Genomic DNA, 23,263 nt, shown 5'->3' with positions numbered 1-23,263 from the left:
AATGTGCAGAACTGAAGCTCAGAACCTGCTAATAAAAAAAAACTTTAACAGATTCCATTATATTGTCCAGTTGACTAAAAGTCTTTGAATTGGCTTTTGTTTTCATGCACATATGAAAGCTGTTTTTTTTCATTCAGGAAAGGTTAAAGCTTTCCTGTGAGAAAAATTATAAAAGAGGCTTTTTAAATACATTTTTTTGCATTTGTTTTGGAGTGTTAGAATTCATTTTAGAATATTTATAAACTAGATTTTGCAAACAAGGATGCTTTGCAGAATTCTCGCTTTTAAAAATAGATCTCTTTAAAAGATTCTAACCCCCCTCCCCCATGCCTGAATTTCTGCTGGAAGTTCTCACTTAGCAAAACTCCATGATAAAGTTCAACCCTTTGGATCATAAAAAGAAGGGAGTTTTGAATTTATCATGGGATATTTATTACTATTCCGTCCCACTTCCTTGAAAATTCAGATGTGTGAGGTGTTGGTGTTAGCAGGGAAGGGTGGTGGTTCTGTTGCAAGGTTAATACAAAGGTAGTGTTGTAATGATTTATCTCCGCATAACATCCTGTCACTTTCCGGGGTAGATCATTCACGATAGAAAATCAAATGGCAATAAAAATACTTGTGTTTCTCAACTGGTCACTTGTGTGTTGTATCCGGCAATGACAGTGAACTTGTGTAGGAGGTTTTTTCAAGTGAGAAAGTTGTTGCACTGGGGCAGTTCCACTCTCTCAACTTCAGAAGTCCTGTGGTTTGCGTAATCATCACAATTGGAGTCTTTCTTGGTTGCAGTGGATAACCATGACTTCTTCTGCACCTTGTCATGCCCTTTGCTTTCCATGAAGAATTGCAGAACCACCTTCCTGGCCGTGGGATCTCACAGTTGATCCCATCCACCCAGTCTTACGGAGCTGACTTCACATGCTGGGACAGGCATGGCCCTATCTCACTGGGGTATGAAGCTCGACAGCTACCCTCACCTGGTTTAGCCCGCTTGTCAAAGCAGTGTACTGGGGTGTGGCTGCTGTTGCATCCAAACAACTATTTGGAACTGCAGGTGAGAGCTGAGTGTTTGGTGGGGACCAAAGGTGAGTGAACTGCCCCAGAATGGACATGACAAGCCCCTTCACTAAGAGTACTACCCCAGGCACCCCATCTAGCTCATTTGAATCATTCTCACTACAATGATGCTGCTTGACTTTGATCCAGCAGTCTCTGTTCTTGTTAAAAATAAATCAATGCTGGAATGTTGCTGTTTTAAATGGCAGAGTCAATTTTGCAATGCACTTGGACTCTCAATGATTGGAAGCATCTTAATCTATTATAGTTCTTATGCTCCCACAGTCAAATCATTGTTTTGTGGCAGCTTCTGCAAGTATTTAGACTATATGATAATGAGCTGAAATCACACCTGACATGTGCTGATTGGAGTCTTTTCTACTTTATCTTCCTTTTTATTTGAAGTTACGCTCAGGCACTGAACTTGAACAAGATATGATGAATGATTGCCAAGCTATTCAAGCTCTTCAACCAGCAACTTCTCCGTGCAGTGTAACAAACAACACAATTGGAAGAACTTTGGTGGTCAATTATGAGCTATATCCAGGTATAGTTTAAATATTTAAAATAAAATTGTTGCATTCACATAAATTATTCTCATACTAGATTATAGCATTCATCACAGCTGTTTTGTCTAAAATGAGAAACCTTCTATTACATCCTTGTCTGTTGGAACTCATGGCTTGATACTTTTAGCTTCCCAAAACTCTCCTTTATTTCAACAATAGCAAAAACATCTATTCCATTACTTCCCTCTATGCAAACATGCCTTTTCCTGACTTTGTCTTTTACTCTTGCTCTTGTCTGGTGACTTTACTTATTCTGTTTGTGTATATAGAATTTCACTTACTTTTGTCTGCAGATACGGGATATCATAATAGTTACAAAAGAAGACAAGACACAGACCAGGAAAGTACGAGTAGTGAAAGCTGGCACTTTGAAATAGGTTGTATACTGAAGGGAGACAAACATGTGATTGGAATGCTGGGCTGGAAATTGGGAAGAAATCGTTGGGCACACTATTGTAAGAGTAGAAGTAAGGCATTTCACAGTTGGAGAAAGGCTAGTCAATACATTTTATGAGCTGGTCCAGAAAAAGTTTAGTCACTAGAGTTTATCATCTAAGTTGTTAGGGAACTCCTGTTGCAGATTATATGAACTTGGAGACGTGAAGGTAGAAAAGATAAAAAAAAAAGAAAATAAGATTCTGCTTTATAAAATTTAACTCTGTGTAAGAAAAATAAGAAGACATCTACATATTTGTGGAAGGAAGAGCAAGTGGCAAAATAAGACCATGATGTTGATTAACACATAGCTGTATTGTGTTTCCATCATTGCTGATAATTGAATAATATAACTGGACCCAGAACACACGTACATTTACAACTCAATCACACTTTATTTGTGCACAAGAAGAAGAACATGGCCCTTGTTACCACACTGAGCAGAGAAATGCCATTTTATACATAATTGGCTTAGCAATTATGGATATTGACTATTTGGCTATGTGTGTCTGAATTCCTTTCTTGCAAGAACAAGGCAATTGATAAGGTACCCCATGCAAGATTTATTGAGAAAGTAAGGAGGCATGGGATCCTAGGGGACATTGCTTTGCAGATCCAGAATTGGCTTGCCCACAGAAGGTAAAGAGTGGTTGTAGATGGGTCATGTGCTGCAGGGAGGCTGGTGACCAGGGATCTGTTCTGGGACCCCTACCCTTTGTGATTTTTATAAGTGACCTGGATGAGGAAGTAGAGGAATGGGTTAGTAAATTTGCTGATGTTACAAAGGTTGGGGGTCTTGTGGATAGTGTGGAGGGCTGTCAGAGGTTACAACGGGACATTGATAGGATGCAAAACTGGGCTGAGAAGTGACAGATGGAGTTCAACCCAGATAAGTGTGAACTGGTTCATTTTGGTAGGTGAAATATGATGGCAGAATACAGCATTAATGGTAAGACTCTTGGCAGTGTGGAGGATCAGAGGGATCTTGGGGTCTGAGTCCATAGGACACTCAAAGCTGCGACGCAGGTTGACTCTGTTGTTAAGAAGGCATACGGTGCATTGGCCTTGATCAATCATGGACTTGAGTTTAGAGCCAAATGTTGCAGCTATATAGGACCCTGCTCAGACCCCACTTGGAGTACTGTGCTCAGTTCTGGTCGCCTCACCACAGGAAGGACGTGGAAACCATAGAAAGAGTGCAGAGGAGATTTACAAGGACGTTGCCTGGATTGGGGAGCATGTCTTATGAGAATAAGTTGAGTGAACTCGGCCTTTTCTCCTTGGAGCGATGGAGGATGAGAGGTGACCTGACAGAAGTGTACATGACAATGAGAGGCATTGATCGTGTGGATAGTCAGAGGCTTTTCCTCAGGGCTGAAATGGCTAGCACAAGAGGGCGTAGTTTTAAGGTGCGTGGAAGTAGGTACAGAGGAGATGTCAGGGGTAAGTTTTTTACGCAGGGAGTGGTGAGTGCGTGGAATGGGCTACCGGTGGTGGCAGTGGAGGTGGAAACAATAGGGTCTTTTAAGAGACTCCTGGATGGATACATGGAGCTTAGAAAAATAGAGGGCTATGGGTAAAGCCTAGGTAGTTCTAAGGTAGGGTCATGTTTGGCACAGCTTTGTGGGCTGAAGGGCCTGTATTGTGCTGTAGGTTTTCTATGTTTCTAATCATCATTCGCAGTACAAGTGTTAAAAGTTATTCGGAACCACAAGCTGACAATCAATAATACTTTGAAGTCAGTAAAGCAATTGTCCCTAAGTTAGTGTGTGTGTGCCTTGTTTTGCTTATCTCATCTTCATACCCCTGGTGTGCATTGGGAAACTATGCTCTTTCAAAGACCTTTCTTGTCATGACTGTCTGCACTCTATTTAAAATCTATCCTTGCCCGGAGATTATGTTAATCCTTGCCTTACTGCAACTTCCATAATTCTTCAAGATTGTGATCATCAGGATCTGTGATTACCTCAGGATTGAGAATGATGTGCTTCCACTCCAATTTTGTGGTTTCTCGGAACACTCTTGAGGCCATTGTGAAAACAGCAGACACTTCTGCAGATGGGGCATGGTACCTGAGAGGTTGGGCAGATGGGTAGTCCTGTGTGATGGTGTACTCTTTCTGATGTTCGTGGATGGATTTGAGGTTCTCCTTACCAACCCATATTTTCAGTTTCAAGGGGTCAGAGGTCATACCTTCCTGGGAATCAGTCAAGATATTGCATTTTCTAAAGAAGGTGTACTGCAACTTATTTTATGTAAAAGGATCACATTTTTCACTTTGCTTAGTTTTCTATCCCCACAACAGATCTTGGAATACAGTATTTGTTTCCAGAGTCTGGTGTCAAATATGCAAATGACGTGACCCTCCCAATAGAGTTGACTGAGTTTAATTAGGGTCTCTGTGCTGTTGCTGTTGCTTGGTTGGCATGGACTAGTTGAGCTGAAGGGTTGTATCTGTGCTACGTGCTACATTGTTCTGTAACTTGGTATTTGCCTGAGACCAGACACTGAGACAATGGTTCACTTGTCCTTCCAGGGAACTCAGATCATTGTTGATATCTTCAAGTGCCTTGCAGTGCCTGTGGTAGGTAGTCTAGGCCTCAGAAGGAAGAAACCAAGCAATGTTGTTCAAGAGTGTAAGGTTTATGCCATGTCTGACGTCGCAGTCGTCAAAAATACCTTTCATTATTTGACCAAGGGTTATGCTGGTGCATTTTAAAATGATGGTGAATTTTATTACTGATGTCATCCTTTGTCAAGAAATAGCTCCAAATTCATGGAAAGTGGTCTACCTGTTCCATATCTCCTAATGAATGTTTATTGATGGAGCGCAGTGTTGTAGAATGGGGACAGATTGATAGAAAGCCATTGTTTTGTGGATGTAGAGAGTTAGGTTCATTTCCTCATGTATTTTAGTGAGAAGTCATTGTTGGCTTTGAACCCTGCCTCTGAGTGCATGCAAGCACAAGTGCCCTTTGCATATGACAGCTTTACAATTGAAGTTGTAGTTATTGCAGTGGCCATAGATTGAACAGTTTTCCATTAATTCTAAAGATTAGCTGAGATCAGAGTTTGTCAGAGATTAAATGCTACATTGCAATGAAAAACACAGATGAAAGCCTGCTTCCTTACACTTAATAGAAACTGAAGGATTGATAATGTGAATTTTAAATATTTTGAAGTTTATTGGGAAAACTTATTCATATCTCCACACTACAATTAATGTGACTTCCATTTGGTGCCAGGATGTCTCTGATCCAGTTTTTAGACCTTGCTTTCCAAACTTGGCAGATATTTTGGCGATAATCACAGGCATTAAGTTAGCCAACTTTTTCACAATTGGGGCCAACAGTGAGCTATTATATTCTTGATTGATGATGCAAGTGTATTACTGTGATGTTAAATACTTGCACATACAGAAATCTTCCCAGAGTTGAGAAACACAGTCAAAAAATATTAACAAGAGTTTCAACACTTACTAGCAGATGTTATCGTCTGTTGAGAATACCTTTGCTTCAAATTCCTGTTGTCTATTGATAAAAGTATCTGATTTTAAGCAAGCCTATTTTAGAGGAGATGATATTCATGTCAAATCTCCCTGCTAATGGTGAAGTTCACAAAAACAACTCCTTTGATTGCAAACAAGAGAAAATCTGTAGATGCTGGAAATCCAAGCAACACACACAAAATGCTGGAGGAACTCAGCAGGGCAGGCAGCATCTATGGAAAAAAGTACAGTCGACATTTCGGGTCGAGGGATCCTCTGTACTTTGTTCCTTTGATTGTAAGTGAGTTGTGATCTTAGAACTACTTTAAAGCCAGGAAGGAAGCTGCTATAAACTGATATATCGAATATTTTTCCTAGGATCATGTTTTCCATAGGTCAGGGTCTGGATTAGATGACAGGTGGTTTTGGAGTTGTGGCCTTTACTAAAGTCATTGAAAATGTATCGAAGTGCAACAAAACTTCTTCATTAGTGGCATCCCAGGATGACGGCTGAAGATCTGAAAGAAATGCACGTTTTAAAATAGGATGCATTTATAATATCCAAGCACATCTGCTGTAGCCTTAATTTTGCTAAGGAAAACATTCGGTTTATGAGGGCAAGGGTATTATGATGAGTCAGATTGTACTATCATAAAACCTAAATTTTGTAAATTCTCTGACCAAGCAAAAACTAATTACTTTTTCTTCATTCATGCTTTTTCCAATACTTACTTACAGACTTATGAATGTTTGATTCAATCTATGTATGACAACTTCAAGTATAATAGAAATGTGAGATGCAGATTATATTCTTCATAATTTAGTTTCAATATTGCCTTCATTTGAGATTAAGATTATACTTAGCTAACATTTGATCCATTTTAAGTCAAGTCTATCTTTGGAAATTAATATGTTTTTATTACATCGCAGGCAATTTTAACTTTCAAGCATAGTTAACAAAATTAACTAGGCAAATTAATTTGTGAAGAAAATAGGGTAGCAGTATTTTTAACTTGATGAGCTGAGACAATTCTTTTACTTGTTCACTTAGGGATGTACAGTTGCTCACCCACAAGGCACAATGGGCCAGCGGCATCTATTTTATCATCTCCACAGCTCACCCGGAGTTCATCCTCTGACTGCCATTCCCTTGAAGGGGACTTACACAGCCCACATGGTCATCTTGCACAGCTGTCTAAAGTGGAAGACTCAAAACTAGGGTAAGATTGACAAGTTTAAGATTTAATAGATCCTAGATATCTACCTCTGGACTGCAATTATGAAAGTGAAAATAAATGAACGGAGTTAACGTGCCTCAGTAATAATTGAGAAGGAAAAGCAGCCTGAACAGCCAGCCACAGAATTCACCACTGGCTTTGATAGCTGCACTATTGGTTGTTAGTCAAGTCAAGCCAAGTCGCTTTTTATTGTCATTTCGACCATAAACTGCTGGTATAGTACACAGTAAAAACGAAACAACATTCTTCCAGGACCATGGTGCTACATAAAACAACACAAAAATTACACTAGACTACAGACTTACACAGGACTACATAAAGTGCACAAAACAATACAGGCAGTACAATAAATAATAAACAAGACAATAGGCACAGTAGAGGACAAATTACAATATAATAATAAATGATGTAGATGTCAGTCTAGTCTCTGGGTATTGAGGAGTCTGATGGCTTGGGGGAAGAAACTGTTACATAGTCTAGTCGTAAGAGCCCGAATGCTTTGGTGCCTTTTGCCAGATGGCAGGAGGGAGAAGAGTTTGTATGAGGGGTGCGTGGGGTCCTTCACAATGCTGTCGGCTTTACGGGTGCAGCGTGTAGTGTAAATGTCTGTAGTGGCAGGAAGAGAGATCTCGATGATCTTCTCAGCTGACCTCACTATCTGCTGCAGGGTCTTGCGATCCGAGATGGTGCAATTTCCGAACCAGGCAGTGATGCAGCTGCTCAGGATGCTCTCAATACAACCTCTGTAGAATGTGGTGAGGATGGGGGTTGGTAGATGGAATTTCCACAGCCTTCGCAGAAAGTAGAGACGTTGCTGTGCTTTCTTGGCTGTGGAGCTGGGGTTGAGGGATCAGGTGAGTTTCTCCGCCAGGTGAACACCAAGAAATTTGGTGCTCTTAACGATCTCTAGGGAGGAGTCGTCGATGTTCAGCGGAGAGTGGTCGCTCCGTGTCCTCCTGAAGTCAACAACCATCTTTTTTGTTTCATTCACATTCAGAGACAGGTTGTTGGCTCTGCACCAGTCCATTAGCTGCTACACCTCCTCTCTGTATGCTGACTCATCATTCTTGCTGATGAGACCCACCACGGTTGTGTCATCTGCGAACTTGATGATGTGATTCAAGCTGTGTGTTGCAGCACAGTTGTGGGTCAGCAGAGTGAACAGCAGTGGACTGAGCACACAGCCCTGGGGGGCCCCCATGCTCAGTGTGATGGTGTTGGAGATGCTGCTCCCGATCCGGACTGACTGAGGTTTCCCAGTCAGGAAGTCTAGGATCCAGTTGCAGAGGGAGGTGTTCAGCAGCTTCAGCTTTCCAATCAGTCTCTGAGGAATGATTGTTTTGAATGCTGAACTGAAGTCTATGAACAGCATTCAAACGTATGAGTCTTTTTTGTCCAGGTGGGTTAGGGCCAGGTGGAGGGTGATGGCAATGGCATCGTCTGTTGAGCGGTTGGGACGATACACGAACTGCAGGGGGTCCAGTGAGGGGGGCAGCAGGGTCTTGATGTGCCTCATGACGAGCCTCTCGAAACACTTCATGATGATGGATGTGAGTGCAACAGGACGGTAGTCGTTGAGCAGCTAGGGTAGCAGCAGACATTCAGTACTGTGCAAAAGTCTTAGGAACATATATATAGCTCAGGTGCCTTAGACTTTTGCACCATTCTTTAGTAATTTTATGTATTGCACTACTTATTGCTGCAAAAAAAAAACAAATTTCATGACATATATGAATGATGATAAACCTGATTCTGATATGGATCCCTATTGTGGACTGAGTGACTAGGAAAGGGGCAGGGAGAGGGGAATCGGGTTTGGGAAAAGGGGAAGGGAGAGGGGAGGGAGTGGGAAGCACCAGAGATGCATTCTGTCATGATCAATAGACCAATCGTTTGGAATCGTTTCGGGCACCCATGCCACAACCCTCCTCTGGGACTCCTTCTCTTCCACCTGTGCTGTACCATGACTAATAGGTGAAAATAAACATCCAACTTTTACATCCTGATGGCTTTCCAATTACAATAGTTAAAATGTGTGCATCAGCTTTATTGATATGATAAAAGAGGAACAAAGGACATGTCTTCACTGCTTAAATGTGAACATTCCTATCTTCCACTGCATTGCTCTTAACAGAAGTCTGCTGTCACTGGAACCATTCCGGCACATCTTTTCTGCACAATTGATTTACAGTGTTTATTTAGAGATACAGCACAGTGAGAGGCCTTTCTGGCCTACAAACCCATGCCGCCCAATTATACCTATTAAGCAATTAACCTGCTAACCTGTATGCCATTGGAATGTCGGAGGAAAGCAGAGCACCTGCAGGAAGCCCATGTGGTCTTGGGGAGAATGTACAAACTCCTTACACACAGCAGTGGGAATTGAACTGGTCACTGAAGCTGTAATAGCGTAACGCTAATCACTGGACCACTTTGCCTCACCAAAGATGAGCTTTATTTGTCACATGCACATCGAAACATCAAAACATACAGTGAAAAATGTCATTTGCATAAACAACCAACACAGTCTGACCATATGCTGGGAGCAGCTCCCAAGTGTCACCATGCTTCTGGCACAACACAGTGTGCCCACAACTTACTCACCCTCGCCTATAAGTATTTGGAAAGTTGGGGGATACCGGAGCAGCCTGAGGAAACCCATGCAGTCACAGGGAGAATGTATGAGCTCCTTAAAGACAGGAATGGCAATCAAATACTTGCACTTTAATAAAGCATTATGCTAACCACTATGCTACTGTGCTAGCCCAGAAGTACTCAACATCATTGATAAAATACAATTATCAGAATTGTATGCTTTCCCCAATTACTGTCACCACAGTTTTGCTAAATTTGTTCATAGCTTCATTACTTTTCCAGGCAGTACCTCTTTAATATTTTTCTGTGTTAAATTTAATTTGCTTTTCTGATCAGTCTACATCTTCTTGAAGTCCATCATCCTATCTTTAAGTAACACAGCCAAGTTGTTATTATATTATTCATAGATATTGACTGTGTCTTCTGTACACCCTTTATGTATCAGGACAAGCACTTGCCCCAGTACCAACACCAGACAAAAGCACTGTATACCTTAATCTAGTCTGAGAAACAGCAGCTCACTATGACTTAGCTTTCTGTCCTATCCAATATCTTATCCATGTGTCAATGCTTTATTTAATTCCAGACATTTCAACCTTATTGATATGCTAAATTTTGTGGCAGTTTCTGTGGATGCCTGTATTTATATCAACTTCATTATCTCGTTCAACCTTTTGCTAGGTCTTCAGACAATTCTTTCAAATAGATAAACAAGTTTGCCTTTTTTAAATTCAAGCTAGCTTCTGTTAATTATTCAGCTGATCTGAGTGATGTTAATTTATTCCTGTATTACTGAAAAATCATCTCTTGTGAATTGATTTGGTTGTAGTTGCTGACTTTATCCTTGCATCTACTTATCAAAAATAATGTAACAGTTCCACATCTCCTGTCCCAATATTTCCACCCTCAACAGTCCTTTCCTCCCCCTCACCCCATCTCTAATCAAATATCAAAAAGACAAATTTTTCCTTTAATTTCACATTTGGAACTGCAGACTTACTTAATTTTAATTATAGGTGCATGGGTGACCCCTGCCTGGTTTTAATTTTATTAGATTTTAATTCATCCAGCTTTACAAACATCTCTTAATTTACTATGATGACAGCAGGAGTTTCTTTTTTAGTTAAAACAAATTTAAAGTGATCATTTAGTACCTCAGTCATGCCCTCCTCCTCCAGGGTATTGATCTTGATCCCTATTTGTCCCCACCCTTAGAAAAGGTATAAACAAACTCTGCCCGTATTGTTCAGTTCAACAGGTCAAGCAGCATCTGTGGAAAAGTGTAAACGGTCAACGTTTTGGGTTGAGATCTTTCATCAGGACTGGAGAAAAAGAGATGAGTCAGTGTAAGAAGGTGGGGGAGGGGAGGAAGAAGTACAAGGTGGTAGGTGATAGGTGAAACGGGAGAGGGGAAGAGGTTGAGGTAAAGAGCTGGGAAGTTGATTGATGAAAGAGATAAAGGGCTGGAGAAGAGAGAATCTGACAGGGGAGGACAGAAGGGCCATGGAAGAAAGAAAAGGGGGAGGAGCACCAATGGGAGGTGTTGGGCAGTTAAGGAGATAAGGTGAGAGAGGGAAATGGGAATGAGGAATGGTGAAGTTGGGTGGCGGGGGGGACATTACCAGAAGTTCGAGAAATTGAAGTTCATGCCACAGGTTGGAGGCTCCCCAAATGGAACATCAGGTGTTGCTCCTCCAACCTGAATGTGGCCTCATTGCGGCAGTAGACTGACATGTCAGAGTGTGAATGGGAATTGGAATTAAAATAGGTGCTCACTGGGAGATCCCCCATTTTCTGGCAGACGGAATATAGGTGCTCAGTGAAACAGTCACCCAATCATCTTCTCAGCTCTTTACTTCACCCCACCCCTCCTCATGGTTTCACCTATCACCTACTTCCTTGTATTTCTTCCTCCCCTCCCCCACCTTGTTACTCTGACTTCTGATCCTTTTTTCTCCAGTCCTAGTGAAGGTTTTCGGCCCTAAACATTGATTGTTTACTCTTTTCCATAGATGCTGCCTGGCCTGCTGAGTTTCTCCAGCATTTTGTGTATGTTGCTTGGATTTCCAGCATCTGCAGATTTTCTCTTGTTTGCCTTCAAAGAAATTTCTAGTTCTTAATGTTTTCCTAAACTGTTGGAGCACTCAGAATCAAATTTACCTCTTTAATTTGTATTCCAGACCCTCATTAATCTTTTTAATTTGAACTGCACTGAACAGAGTTAATATTCTTAATTCACCTGCATTATCTTGTTGCTTTCCTGCATCTTTAGTATTAGAATAAGAACGATTAATGAAATCATGTTCTTGCTTAGATCAAAATTATGGAGCTTTACTCAGAAATCTGCTTGCTTCATTCATAAAGTGCTCAGTCTGTAAGAAGTTCTGCTCATTATTACTTGTTTCTTGGTGCTATGGGAGATGATTAGAGATCAAAATGGCTTCTGCTCATCTGGCACAATTTTGCTGTGAATCATTCTGTAACACCATTCTTGTAAAAGTGATTGTGCCAATGAGAATAACCCCACCCCCCCACAAATAATCAACATGCAGTGTTCATTTGAAATTATCTCAGCTATTTTAGAGTTCTAGCCTCCAGTTGATGCCATCTTTAAGTCTTGCACAGTTGCCAATACACTCAGCAGCATTGTGGCATCAGCAACATACTGAAAAGTAGCATCAATGTTACATAAGGTGATCAACAATTGCTTACAGGTTAGTTGCCAAGTGATTTCTTCTAGTTGGTAGTAAGATTGCTCTTAACACAGTTAAGATACAAGCTACAAAAATCCAGGGGAAGCATTGTGACAGTGACTGAAGGACTTTTTGATGACTTCACGGAATTTGGATTTTGAATTTGTTGCCAGACATGGGTGCCTGAGGGGAAGAAGGAAATGTGAAGATGAAATAAAGGCAGCCCTCAGGCACCTACACATTCATGAACAACTAATTTGAGTGTAGTGCCAATAACTGAAGTCTAAACTCCCTCCGATTGGCAATCCTTACCTTCCCTCTGTCACTGACATTAAAACATTCTCTTGGCCAAAATGTGAAAATAAATGCAACTATGAAGTTTGAATTTCCAAACCAAATATAAAAGGAAACCATGACAGATGTTAACTAATCTCTCTTGTGTGTTCACGTAGACCTTAGGCCTTTGTTTGTCTGGTGTCCCCATAAAGTACATCTCTTGGCAACAGCATACCTGGCAGAAGGCTATTGAGATTATTGGTGGAGACTCCTGTTGCCCTTGGCCAATGACCATGTGCAACTCTAGAACTAGCTGTTTCAAACTGCATTATATTGGCATGAGTTCAGCAATTTGAGCTGGCCTGTATGTGAGCAATGGTAAAAGCAGTAACAGAATAGTGGAGATAAAAGTGTGCATGCAATAATCCATAGAAAGGCCGTCAGGCTCATGCTGCTTGGAACTGCAGACACTTTTCCTGGGTTGATGTTTTAGTAATCCAACAAATTGGATGGTGACACTTTCCACCTCTGGTTTCTACGGCCATGATAACTGTGATCACGCATGCCTTCCACCACAACACACACATTCCTGGCAGAGCTGCTTGTGAAGTGAAGTAAAATGCCACAAGCACTGGAGTGCTTGTGAAGCTGGCCTTCACCTCTATGTTGGAAAAGATGGACTTTAAGCTCTGCACAAACTACTGTGCCAAGTTCAGTTTCCCTCATGCTGATTAACATGATTTCTGGCATCTATGTCTACTTATTTAGAGATTATTTAGAGATTTGAGTTTCTCCGCATGTTCGTCCACCACCTTTAGTGTAACTTGTCCCAGCAAACCCTCAGTTGAGTCTTGTGCTGACATCAGTCTTGACACCTGAATTGCCATCTTCCTGTGCCAGGCCACAAGTCACTCATGATCATTGACACCCCAGATCCTGGGCTAACCTCTAATTAGCTGCAGCCAGTGATGGTTTCTAAGCTAATGATTGTTAGTGTGAAATTAATAGACGGTGTGCTTTCATTACTCTTGTTCCTCGCTGCCAAGCCACAATATTTTTCTTGGGTAACTAAAAAGAGAACGTTGCAATGAGGGATATCCATAAAATAATTGCAATATACAAGCATGAAAGAATTGTGAATAAGAAGGAAGATTGAGAGAGTGTCATCTTTGATTGACTTGGCTTGTCACTAGGCTAGCCAGGGATATTCCGATATATTTTTAATATTGTCTCTATTGCCAAGGATAGATTCTGTGGTGCCTTATCCTGCAATAAAGAAGGGAATAAGTTGTGTGATATATTTAAGGCAATAAGACCATAAGATGCTGGAGCAGAATTAGGTCATTTGGCCTACTGAGTCTGTTCTGCCACTTTATCATGGTTAATCCATTTCCCTCTCAGCCCTATCTCCTGCTTTCTTCCTGTATCCCTTCATGCTCTGACTAATCAAGAATCTATCAACCTCTGCCTTTCATATACCCAATGACTTGGCCTCCACAGCCATCTGTGGCATTGAATTCCACAGATTCACCACTCCCTGGTTAAAGAAATTCCTCCTTATCTCCATTCTAAATGGACATCCCTCTATTCTGAAGCTGCATTCTCTGGTCCTAGACTCCTCATCATAGGAAACATCCTCTCCAAGTCCACTCTACTGAGGCCCTTCAACATTCAATAGTTTTCAATGAGATCTCCCCTCATTCTTCTGAATTCTATTGAGTACAGGCCCAGAGCCATCAAAAGCTCCTCTTATGATAAGCCTCTTAATTGTGGATGTTACCAGTGGTTAATGATGAATTGTTGGAAGTTTTGAAGCTGAGTCTTTGCATGTCTGAGGAGGAGAATTTTCAAGTACGAGCTTCAGTTGATAGGGATTGTTGGTGTCCAAAGAATGGAGTTGTGGTACGCTGCATAGTCTTTGAAGATCATGATGCATTTGGAATATGCACTTGATATGTATCCCTTTCTGTCTGAGATTATTGACTTTATTTGAATACAGTGTTCAAGTCCTTGGAATTTACCTGTGATTAACTGATCCCATAGTCTTTTGAATAACTAGTTAGAAGGCCTTATGGCCACCAATTTATTTTAGATACCGTTCACTTTTTCCCCTCCAACAAGACCACCACCATGGTATCCAAAGTTCTTGCAGTTCTCTTTCTCCAATGTCGTTCCATCCTTAGTGTTTCCTATATTTATGTTCATTTGCTACAAGACTTTCAATTCGCAACACATTTCAGATTAATGAACTACCAGCCATCTTTAGCTGGTGCTTGCCATTGATGTTTTGGATCTCCTTGCTGATACAGTGGTTATTGTTGACTCCATGCAATCAAATGTGTTGATCAGTAGATAACAAAACAATGACAATCCACTTACATCTCAATAAACAGCCATTGTGATCCTTGTTTTTTGGTAGTTATCCAATTGAGCCATCTTTTACATTTCAAGAAGCTAACAGTGAACTCCATGCATTATTCTCATCTAACAGTATCTCATGAAAGATGCAGGTTGTTCAAAGCATGGAAGAAACTTCACAGAAGCTCCTAAATTTTGTTTTCAAAGTTCACTAAAGGTATTGTGAAACAGTGAAATGTGCCAGGTTTGTTGCTTCTCCACTCTGTGTGTCAATCGAGCGGTCTAAAATACAGTTTTCCTTTGTGTTACTTTTTTATTGCAGCTACAAAGAAGCTGTACGGGCAACCTATTGTTTTCAGTGTGAAGCTTTTTGCTAAAAAATGTTTATCGTTAACTCTGCAACTCACGATTTTACACAAAGGAGCATATTTTCTACTACCCCGTGGTCACTGTCAATGCGCATGCTGGGCCATGCTATTTCTTCTGACATCGCAGTCTTCCACGGGGAGATCTGTAGGGATGGCATGCATTGAGATACTACAGTAAGTGAAGGCTGAGTAAGGTGTTAGTTACAGAGAAAGTGCAGGGCAACCAGACAGTAAAGTGCAGCAAGTGCCGTAACAAAGTAGATTGTGAAGTCAATAGTCCATCTTACAGTTCGCCATTCGGTAGTCCATTCACTAGGAATAGAAGCTGTCCTCTTGAGCCTGGTGATAGGTATTGAGCACAAAACACCAGGCAGTCAAGATACATTTTTATTAGTGTTGAGGACTGACTTCTGGATGTACAAACAGCCAGAACATTAAGCTGCAAACAGATATATCCTAAACTATGTATCAAATGGCAGAAATCTGTCTTTAATTATGTGTCAGTTCATTAGATGACCACTTAATACCTTCATTGATGTCATGGGGGAGGGGGTTTCAATGAAAGTCAATTTATTTGTCCTCCCCTGTGTAGCTCTAATGGTACAGAATCAAAATATGCCAGGCTACATAATTGGTTTTGATGGCCTTAAAATATTATTGGATGTTAGAGTATAATGTGTTGTTATACAAGTATTAGTAAAGGTGATTGCCTTGTTAATTTCCTAAGAGAATCTGTTAAGCGGATCTCCCATGTTAAACTGGCAATCTACAAATTTAACAGACAGTTGTGCAGGGAGGTTACATGTAAACAATATTTTTTTTTATAGACTGTTTCTTGCTTTTTATTAATTGACTGCTCCCCCTATCATTTTTAACTCCTGAAAGATGCCCCATGTCTGATAAACACTCCCAGGATTTTCCTTCCTAGCATGACAAAATTATTGCATGTGTCTAATTAAATACAAATAATTCTGTCAAGCTCTGGTGGTATCGGATTTTTCATGGAAGAGATCTCATGGAACTTACTGTGATTTACTGTTGCCAGTTAAATCATTTAAAATAACACTTCAATTTGACCAGGAGAAATCTCAGGTCAGATTCTTGTTCCGCACCAGATGAACTAATCTCAACTGGAGCAATGTGCTGCAATTGAATTGGACCCAGATCCAGATTTAATTATCGTGTGTATATTGAAACATACAGCAAAATGCGTCATTTGTGTTAACAGCCAACACAAGCTAAGGATGGGCTGGGGGGTGGGGGTGGTAGCCCACAAGCGTCACCATTCACTCCTGCACCAACAATCAACAAAATCTTTCCTCCCTCCCACCCATATGTTAAAGCTAACGTAGTTGGTTATGACAATGGTGCAGGTGTGGGGTGAGAATGTGGAAGTTACAGGGGAGAAAGAAGTAGTTTATGTCAAGGTATCCTTCAGCATTGTTATCCTTTTCAGTTTGGTTGACCTCAGGTGAAATTAGATTGAAGCTAAATCGTCATCCTACTTCAAGGCAAGAAAGAGTCATTTGAGGAAGGGTTGAAAGGCTAGTGAAGAGAAATGGAAGAGGAATCCAAAACTAAAGCAAGGGTGTAGAATTCATAAATGTCTGACACAGGTTCCAACATTGATTCAATAGTGTAAGGTACTATGGTGCATTGCTTTGCCAAAGTTAATATGGTCTGAAGGACTTCTTGCTCTGAAATAGTTATTGGAAAGACAAATCTAACATTTTTATAAAATCATTGAGTTTAACACAACACCAGGATCCAGCCTGCATTACAAAATGTGTTTACCCTGGCAGGATCAAGAAGCTTACAGTGAGGCTGTTCATGCTGCATTCATATGAATACTGCAACAGGGAGCCAAGAATGCCAAACAGATGATGCTAATGAAAATGAAAAGGATTGCATGATTTGAGGACATTTTATTTAGTGGCATTTATTTACAGTCATATAATTATAGAGCTATACAGTATAGAAACGTCTCCTTCAACTGAACTATTTTGTGCTATCCAAGGGGCCTGTCTGAGTTGGTCTCAAGTGCCTGTATTTGGCCCAAATCCCTCTAAACATTTCTTAAACATGTACCTGTCTAAATATCTTTTAAATGTTGTCATTTTACCTGCCTCCACCACTTTCTCTGGCAGCTCATTGCATTTCACCATCACCCTCTGTATGAAAAGCAAGTGAATTCAGTCCCCTTTCATTTTTTCCCATCAACTTAAGCCTAGGCCCTCTAGTTTTAGACTTCCTTATCCTGGCGAAAAGACTGTGATCATTCACCTTATCTCTGCCCCTTATGATTTAATATAGCTCCATATGGTCACCCCTCAGCCTTCTATACTCCAATAGAAACAGACCCAGCCTTTCCATTCTCTACTTGTAACCCAAGCCATCGTTGTGAACCCTTTCTGCACCTGCACCCTTTCCAGCTTAATGACGCGCTCCCTATAGCTAGGTGGCCGGAGCTCCTCACAATACTCCAAGTGCAGATTTACTAATGTCCTAATTAGCTATAACATGATGTCCTAACTTTTCTTTTCAAACCCAGACTGATGAAGTCAGCAATGCCAAATACTTTCTTCACTACTCTAACACCTGTGTTGCCACTTTTAGGGAACTGTGTACTTGTACCTCTGGGTCTCTGTTCTATTCTGCTCTTCAGGGCTGTGCCATTAACTGTATAAGTCCTGTCCTGATTTAACTTCCCAAAATGCAACACTTCACACTTGTTTGCATTAAATTCCATCTGCCATTCTTTCATGGAGGCCAACCTGATGGCATGAACATTGACTTCTCTAACTTCCGCTAATGCCCCACCTCCCCCTCGTACCCCATCCATTATTTATTTATATACACACATTCTTTCTCTCTCTCTCTCCTTTTTCTCCCTCTGTCCCTCTGATTATACCCCTTGCCCATCCTCTGGGTTTTCCTCCCTCCCCCTTTTTCTTCTCCCTGGGCCTCCTGTCCCATGATCCTCTCATATCCCTTTTGTCAATCACCTGTCCAGCTCTTAGCTCCATCCCTCCCCCTCCTGTCTTCTCCTATCATTTTGGATCTCCCCCTCCCCCTCCCACTTTCAAATCTCTTACTAACTCTTCCTTCAGTTAGTCCTGACGAAGGGTCTCGGCCCGAAACATCGACTGTACCTCTTCCTAGAGATGCTGCCTGGCCTGCTGCGTTCACCAGCAACTTTGATGTGTGTTGCCATTCTTTAGCCTACTTTCCCAGTTGATTAAGATCCTGTTGTAACCTTAGATAACCTTTTATTTCTATCCACTGTACCACCAACTTTGGAGTTAACTTACTAATTATTGCCACATACGTTCTCATCTTGGTCATTAAACAGATGACGAACAAGATAGAACCTAGCGCAGATCCATTTGAAACACAAACAGGAGGCAATCTTCAGATGTTGGAAATTCAACATTACAAACAAAAATGCTGGAGGAACTCAGCAGGCCGGACAGCATCTATGGAAAAGAGTACAGTCGACATTTCAGGACTGCAGGGTCTTTTCCATAGATGCTGCCTGGCCTGCTGAGTTCCTCCAGCATTTTCTGTGTGTGTTGCTTTCCATTTGAAATACGACTGGCTACAGGCCTCCATTCAGGAAAACACCTCTGCACTACCACTCTCAGACTCTGGCCACCAAGACAATTTTGTATCCAATTGACCAGTTCACTCTGGATCCCATATGATATAGCTTTCAGTTAGCAGGACCTTATCAAAGGCTTTCCCAAAGTCTATGTATCACTCTGCCTTCTTCCCATATCAATCCATTTGGCCCCCTCTTCATCATCATGGCTTGGCTTCACCAACGAAGGTTTAGGAAGGGGACTGCCCACATCTACTGCAGGCTCGCTGGTGGCTGACGAGGCCAATATGGGACAGGCAGGTCTGGCCACAGTGGCTGCAAGGGAAATTCTGTTCTGGGTTTGGTGCTGCTGTGTCACCATTCTTCCTCCTTCTCCTTTTGTCCTCAATGCCAGCCCTGCGTGTGTTCTCGAAGGAGGAGATAGACAGGTAAATGGTGTGCCGCCAGGCCCCGTGATCGGAGGCTAGATTAGACCACTGGTCAATGTGACAAGCACTAAGGGATTTCTTCAGAGAGTCCTTGTACCTCTTCTTCGGTGCCCCTCTGTCATGGTGGCATGTGGAGAGTTCGCCATACAGCACAATCTTGGCCAGGCGATGATCCTCCATCCGGGAGATGTACCCTGCCCAGCGCAGCTGCATCTTCAACAGCATGGCCTCGATGCTGGTGACCTCTGCCTGTTCGAGGACTTCGATGTTAGTGACGAAGTCACTCCAGTGGATGTTGAGGATGGTGCAGAGGCAGCGCTGGTGGAAACGCTCGAGTTGTAGTTGGAGACGGTAGGTGACCCAGGACTCGGAGCCATACAGAGGGTGGTCAGTACAACGGCTCTGTACACGCTGATCTTTGTGCCTTTCTTCAAATGCTTGTTGTTCCAGACTCTTTTGTACAGTCTGCCGAATGCGCTGTTTGCCTTTGCCAGTCTGTTGTCAATCTCTTTGTCGATCTTGGCATCTGACGAGATGGTGCACCCCAGGTAGCTGAACCAGTGGACTGTCTTCAGCTCTACCTCACCGATGGTGATGTGGGGAGGGTGGTAATCTCCCTGAGGTGCGGGCTGATGGAGAACTTCTGTCTTCTTCAAGCTGACTTCCAGTCCGAAGAGCTCGGCAGCCTCTGCAAAGCAGGATGTTATACGCTGCAGGGCTGTCTCTGTGTGGGCAACAAGGGCAGCATCATCAGCGAAGAGTAGCTCTCGGATGAGTTGCTTCAATGTCTTGGTGTGGAACTGTAGTCGCCTCAGGTTGAATAGGCTGCCATCGGTGTGGTATTGGCTGTAGACACCGTCCTCGTCATCAAGGTCTTCTGTTGCCCTTCCGAGCATCATGCTGAAGAAGATGGTGAAGAGAGTCGGCGTGAGGATGCAGCCTTGCTTTACTCCGTTGCCTATTGGGAAGGTTTCTGAGAGGTCGTTGGCCACTCTGATCTTCATGTAGCTGGATGACCAAGCTGAGGAACTTTGGGGGGCATCCCAGTCGTTCTATGATTTGCGCAGACCTTCCCTGCTCACAGTGTCGAACGCTTTGGTAAGGTTGACGAATGTCACGTACAATCCCTTGTTCTGTTCCCTACATTTCTCTTGGAGCTGCCTGAGAACAAATACCACGTCGGTGGTGCTCCTGTTGGCTCTGAAGCCACACTGGCTCTCTGGGAGGTGTTCTTCTACAATGATGGGCACCAATCTGTTCAGGAGTACTCTTGCGAGGATTTTTCCTGCGATAGAGAGCAGAGTTATCCCCTGGTAGTTGGAGCAGTCGTACTTTTCCCCCTTGTTCTTATACAGGGTGATGAAGACTGCATCACGAAGGTCCTGTGGTCGTTTACCTTGTTCCCAGCAGCAGACAAAGAACTCATGGAGTTTGGTGTGTAACGCTGGGCCCATGCTTCCAAATCTCAGGTGAGTTTCTATCAACTCCTGCTGCCTTGCCACTTTTCAGCTGCTCTGTGACCTTGACTGTCTCTTCTAGGGTTGGAATCTTGTCCAGTTCTGTTTTCTCTGGCTGTTGTGGGATGCAATGAATTGCTGAGTCTTGGACCATGCGGTTGGCACTGAAGAGAGTCTGGAAATGTTCTGACCACCGGTTAAGGATGGACGCCTAGTCTGTGAAGAGCGCCTGACTGCACTGCGCAAGGGACTCTGGACCTGGTGCAAAGGGCCGTACATCGCTCTCAGGGCTTCATAAAACCCTCTATAGTCATTGGTGTCTGCACAAAGCTGAGTTCTCTTTGCGAGGCTGGTTCACCAGACATTCTGAATCTCTTGAAACTTGCGCTGGAGGTTGCTGCATACAAGACGGAAGGCTGCTTTCTTATCAGGACAAGTCAGCTGAGCAAGATGCGCCTGGTGGGCGGATGTCTTCTTTGCCAGCAATTCTTGGATCTCTTGGTTGTTTTCATTGAGCCAGTCCTTGTTCTTCCTTGTGGAAAACCCTAGGACTTCTTCAGAGGTTTGCAGGATGGTGGTTTTTAGGTGTTCCCAAAGCACTTCTGGAGAGGAGTCTGTAGGGAAACTGGGATCCTGAAGCCTAGACTGAAGATTCGTCTGGAAGTCAGCTTTCACTTCAGCTGACTGGAGATTGCCAACCTGAAACTTCTTCCTTGGAGCGCCTCCTCTCTCTGGCTTGGGTTTGAAATAGAGGCTGAGTTTGCAGCGGACAAGACGATGGTCCATATGACACTGCACTGGGCATCACTCGGGTGAGTAAGACATCCCGAATTTGGCTACCTCTTCAAGATACTCTATTGAATTCATGGGGTACCATTTCTCACACACTAAGGCATGCTGATTATCCTAGTCAGTCATTCTCTTTCCAAGTGCTGGTAGAGTCTGTCTCTCAGAATCCCTTTCAATCCCACCTGTCATTCTCCAGTCTTCCAGTACTTCACATGTGGCTAATGTTACAGGGGAGTCTGAATTGCAACTATTAGTCAATATCTTGCATATAGCTATCACCACCTCTGGCATGCTTATGGGCTCAGCAGGATAGATCCATAGCTTTAGATATACGAAGGAAGGTAGCCCTAGTGGGGGTGGGGGGTGTATTCAAAATTTACTCTTATTGCTTGGAATTTCACCAGACAGATAAGGCGAAGGAAATTTGATGATTGTCACTTACAGTTCACCCTCAACTGATGAATGACATCTTTCATATTTAGCATTCTTTGTAGATACAGTCAGGAAAGAAAAGGTATAGTTTTAGTTTACTTTGAACACTAAGTAACCACCACTAAGAATGATTCGACAGTATCACCAACAGTGCTTCATCATATGATGAAAATTCATTATATCATAGGATTGATCTAAAGGACTGTCAAGTATTTATTATTGTTTCAAAATACGATCTGTATCAAGTCTTTTGGTTACATACTCGATAGTGTGATACAACACTTCCACCAATGGAAATGGATCAAACCTGGTAATAAGGAATGATTCTGCAGACGCTGGAATCGGGAGTAACAAGCACTCTGCTGGAGGAACTCGGTGGGTCAAGCAGCATCTGTGGGAGGAAAGAAATGTTGACTTTTCCGGTCAAAGCCTTGCATCAGTGATAGATGGTAGTACAGACTGATAAACTATGAGACATGTGAATGTCAGGTATATATCAGCACCAACTATTATTTCATATTCAGCAGTATCTAGTCAGTTACATTTTGGTAGTGGAAATCTTTTAGAAACATCAATACAGGGTCATCACCTAGAGGAAAATGGCTTAATAAGGACAGGCCAGTATTGAATTCTTCAGGGTAAATTGTATTTAAAGAATGAGGTAATTTTATTTTTTTAGCAAATTGAGTCATCTTTTGCATGCATGATTGTTTCACAAAGGCCCACCTCCTATTTTTAGACTATGTAATTTACTTCTGGACTCCGTACCTACCAGAGCTTTCTTATCAGTCTTAACTGTTTTTCTTATCAAATCATCCATGAAACCTTCTAAATAATTTGGAAAAATCTCTTAATATCTCTATTATTTAATGCATACTATTCGGATATCTTTGATTTCATCAAAACGAAATGAGTTTTTTTCAAAGATATGGTAACTCTTTTCAGTATTCCATTTGTGGTCCAACTGCTGTCTTGTAGAATATTTCAAATGAGTTTATGTTCTGTGTACATAGACCCAAACTCTCTTTAAACTGCTAAAATAAAAGCAGAAAATGCTGCAAATTCCCATCAGGTTCGGCTGCATCTTTTGGAAAAGAAATTGTGTTAGCATTTTGTCAGAACTGGGAAAGAGATTTTAAAAAATGCTAATTAAACTACAGGGTGGATGGAGAATGTCTCTGTTGTGGTTAAACCAGGTGAACATTTCCTCTTTCTCTTCCCACAAGTTGTACTTCACACTGACCTACTTGATATTTCCCAGCATTTTCAATTTTTATTTTAGATTTTCATCATGTGCAGTTTTTCTTTTGGATTTTCACTTAACGGACCATTTTTACTTCCCTGTCTTAGAAATTATTCTACAAGTTTTCCAGGTACCTAAGGCAATAAACACATTTGCCATCATTGAAATCCTGGTTTGTTGCAGTTTGACCTATTCCTTTAATCTATTAATAATACAATAATAATTTTACATGGTCCTG

At 41.9% G+C, this 23,263-nt stretch overlaps 1 protein-coding gene across 5 annotated transcripts in view; it reads left to right on the top strand.

Moving 5' to 3' along the window:
- The window catches only part of glis1a (GLIS family zinc finger 1a), a 379,333-nt gene that overhangs the window by 294,101 nt on the left and 61,969 nt on the right, over positions 1-23,263 (top strand). For all 5 annotated transcript variants that reach the window (XM_072274051.1, XM_072274052.1, XM_072274053.1 and 2 more), the window contains 2 exons: positions 1,462-1,603; positions 6,599-6,767. In XM_072274051.1, coding sequence (XP_072130152.1) covers positions 1,462-1,603; positions 6,599-6,767 — 311 coding nt within the window. The remainder of the gene's footprint in view (positions 1-1,461; positions 1,604-6,598; positions 6,768-23,263) is intronic.

The sequence above is a fragment of the Mobula birostris genome, chromosome 12 (genome assembly GCF_030028105.1).
Source record: "Mobula birostris isolate sMobBir1 chromosome 12, sMobBir1.hap1, whole genome shotgun sequence".
Taxonomy (NCBI): Eukaryota; Metazoa; Chordata; class Chondrichthyes; order Myliobatiformes; family Myliobatidae; genus Mobula; species Mobula birostris.
Note: the sequence above shows the minus strand (reverse complement) of the source record. Positions and strands in the feature narration are given on the sequence as shown.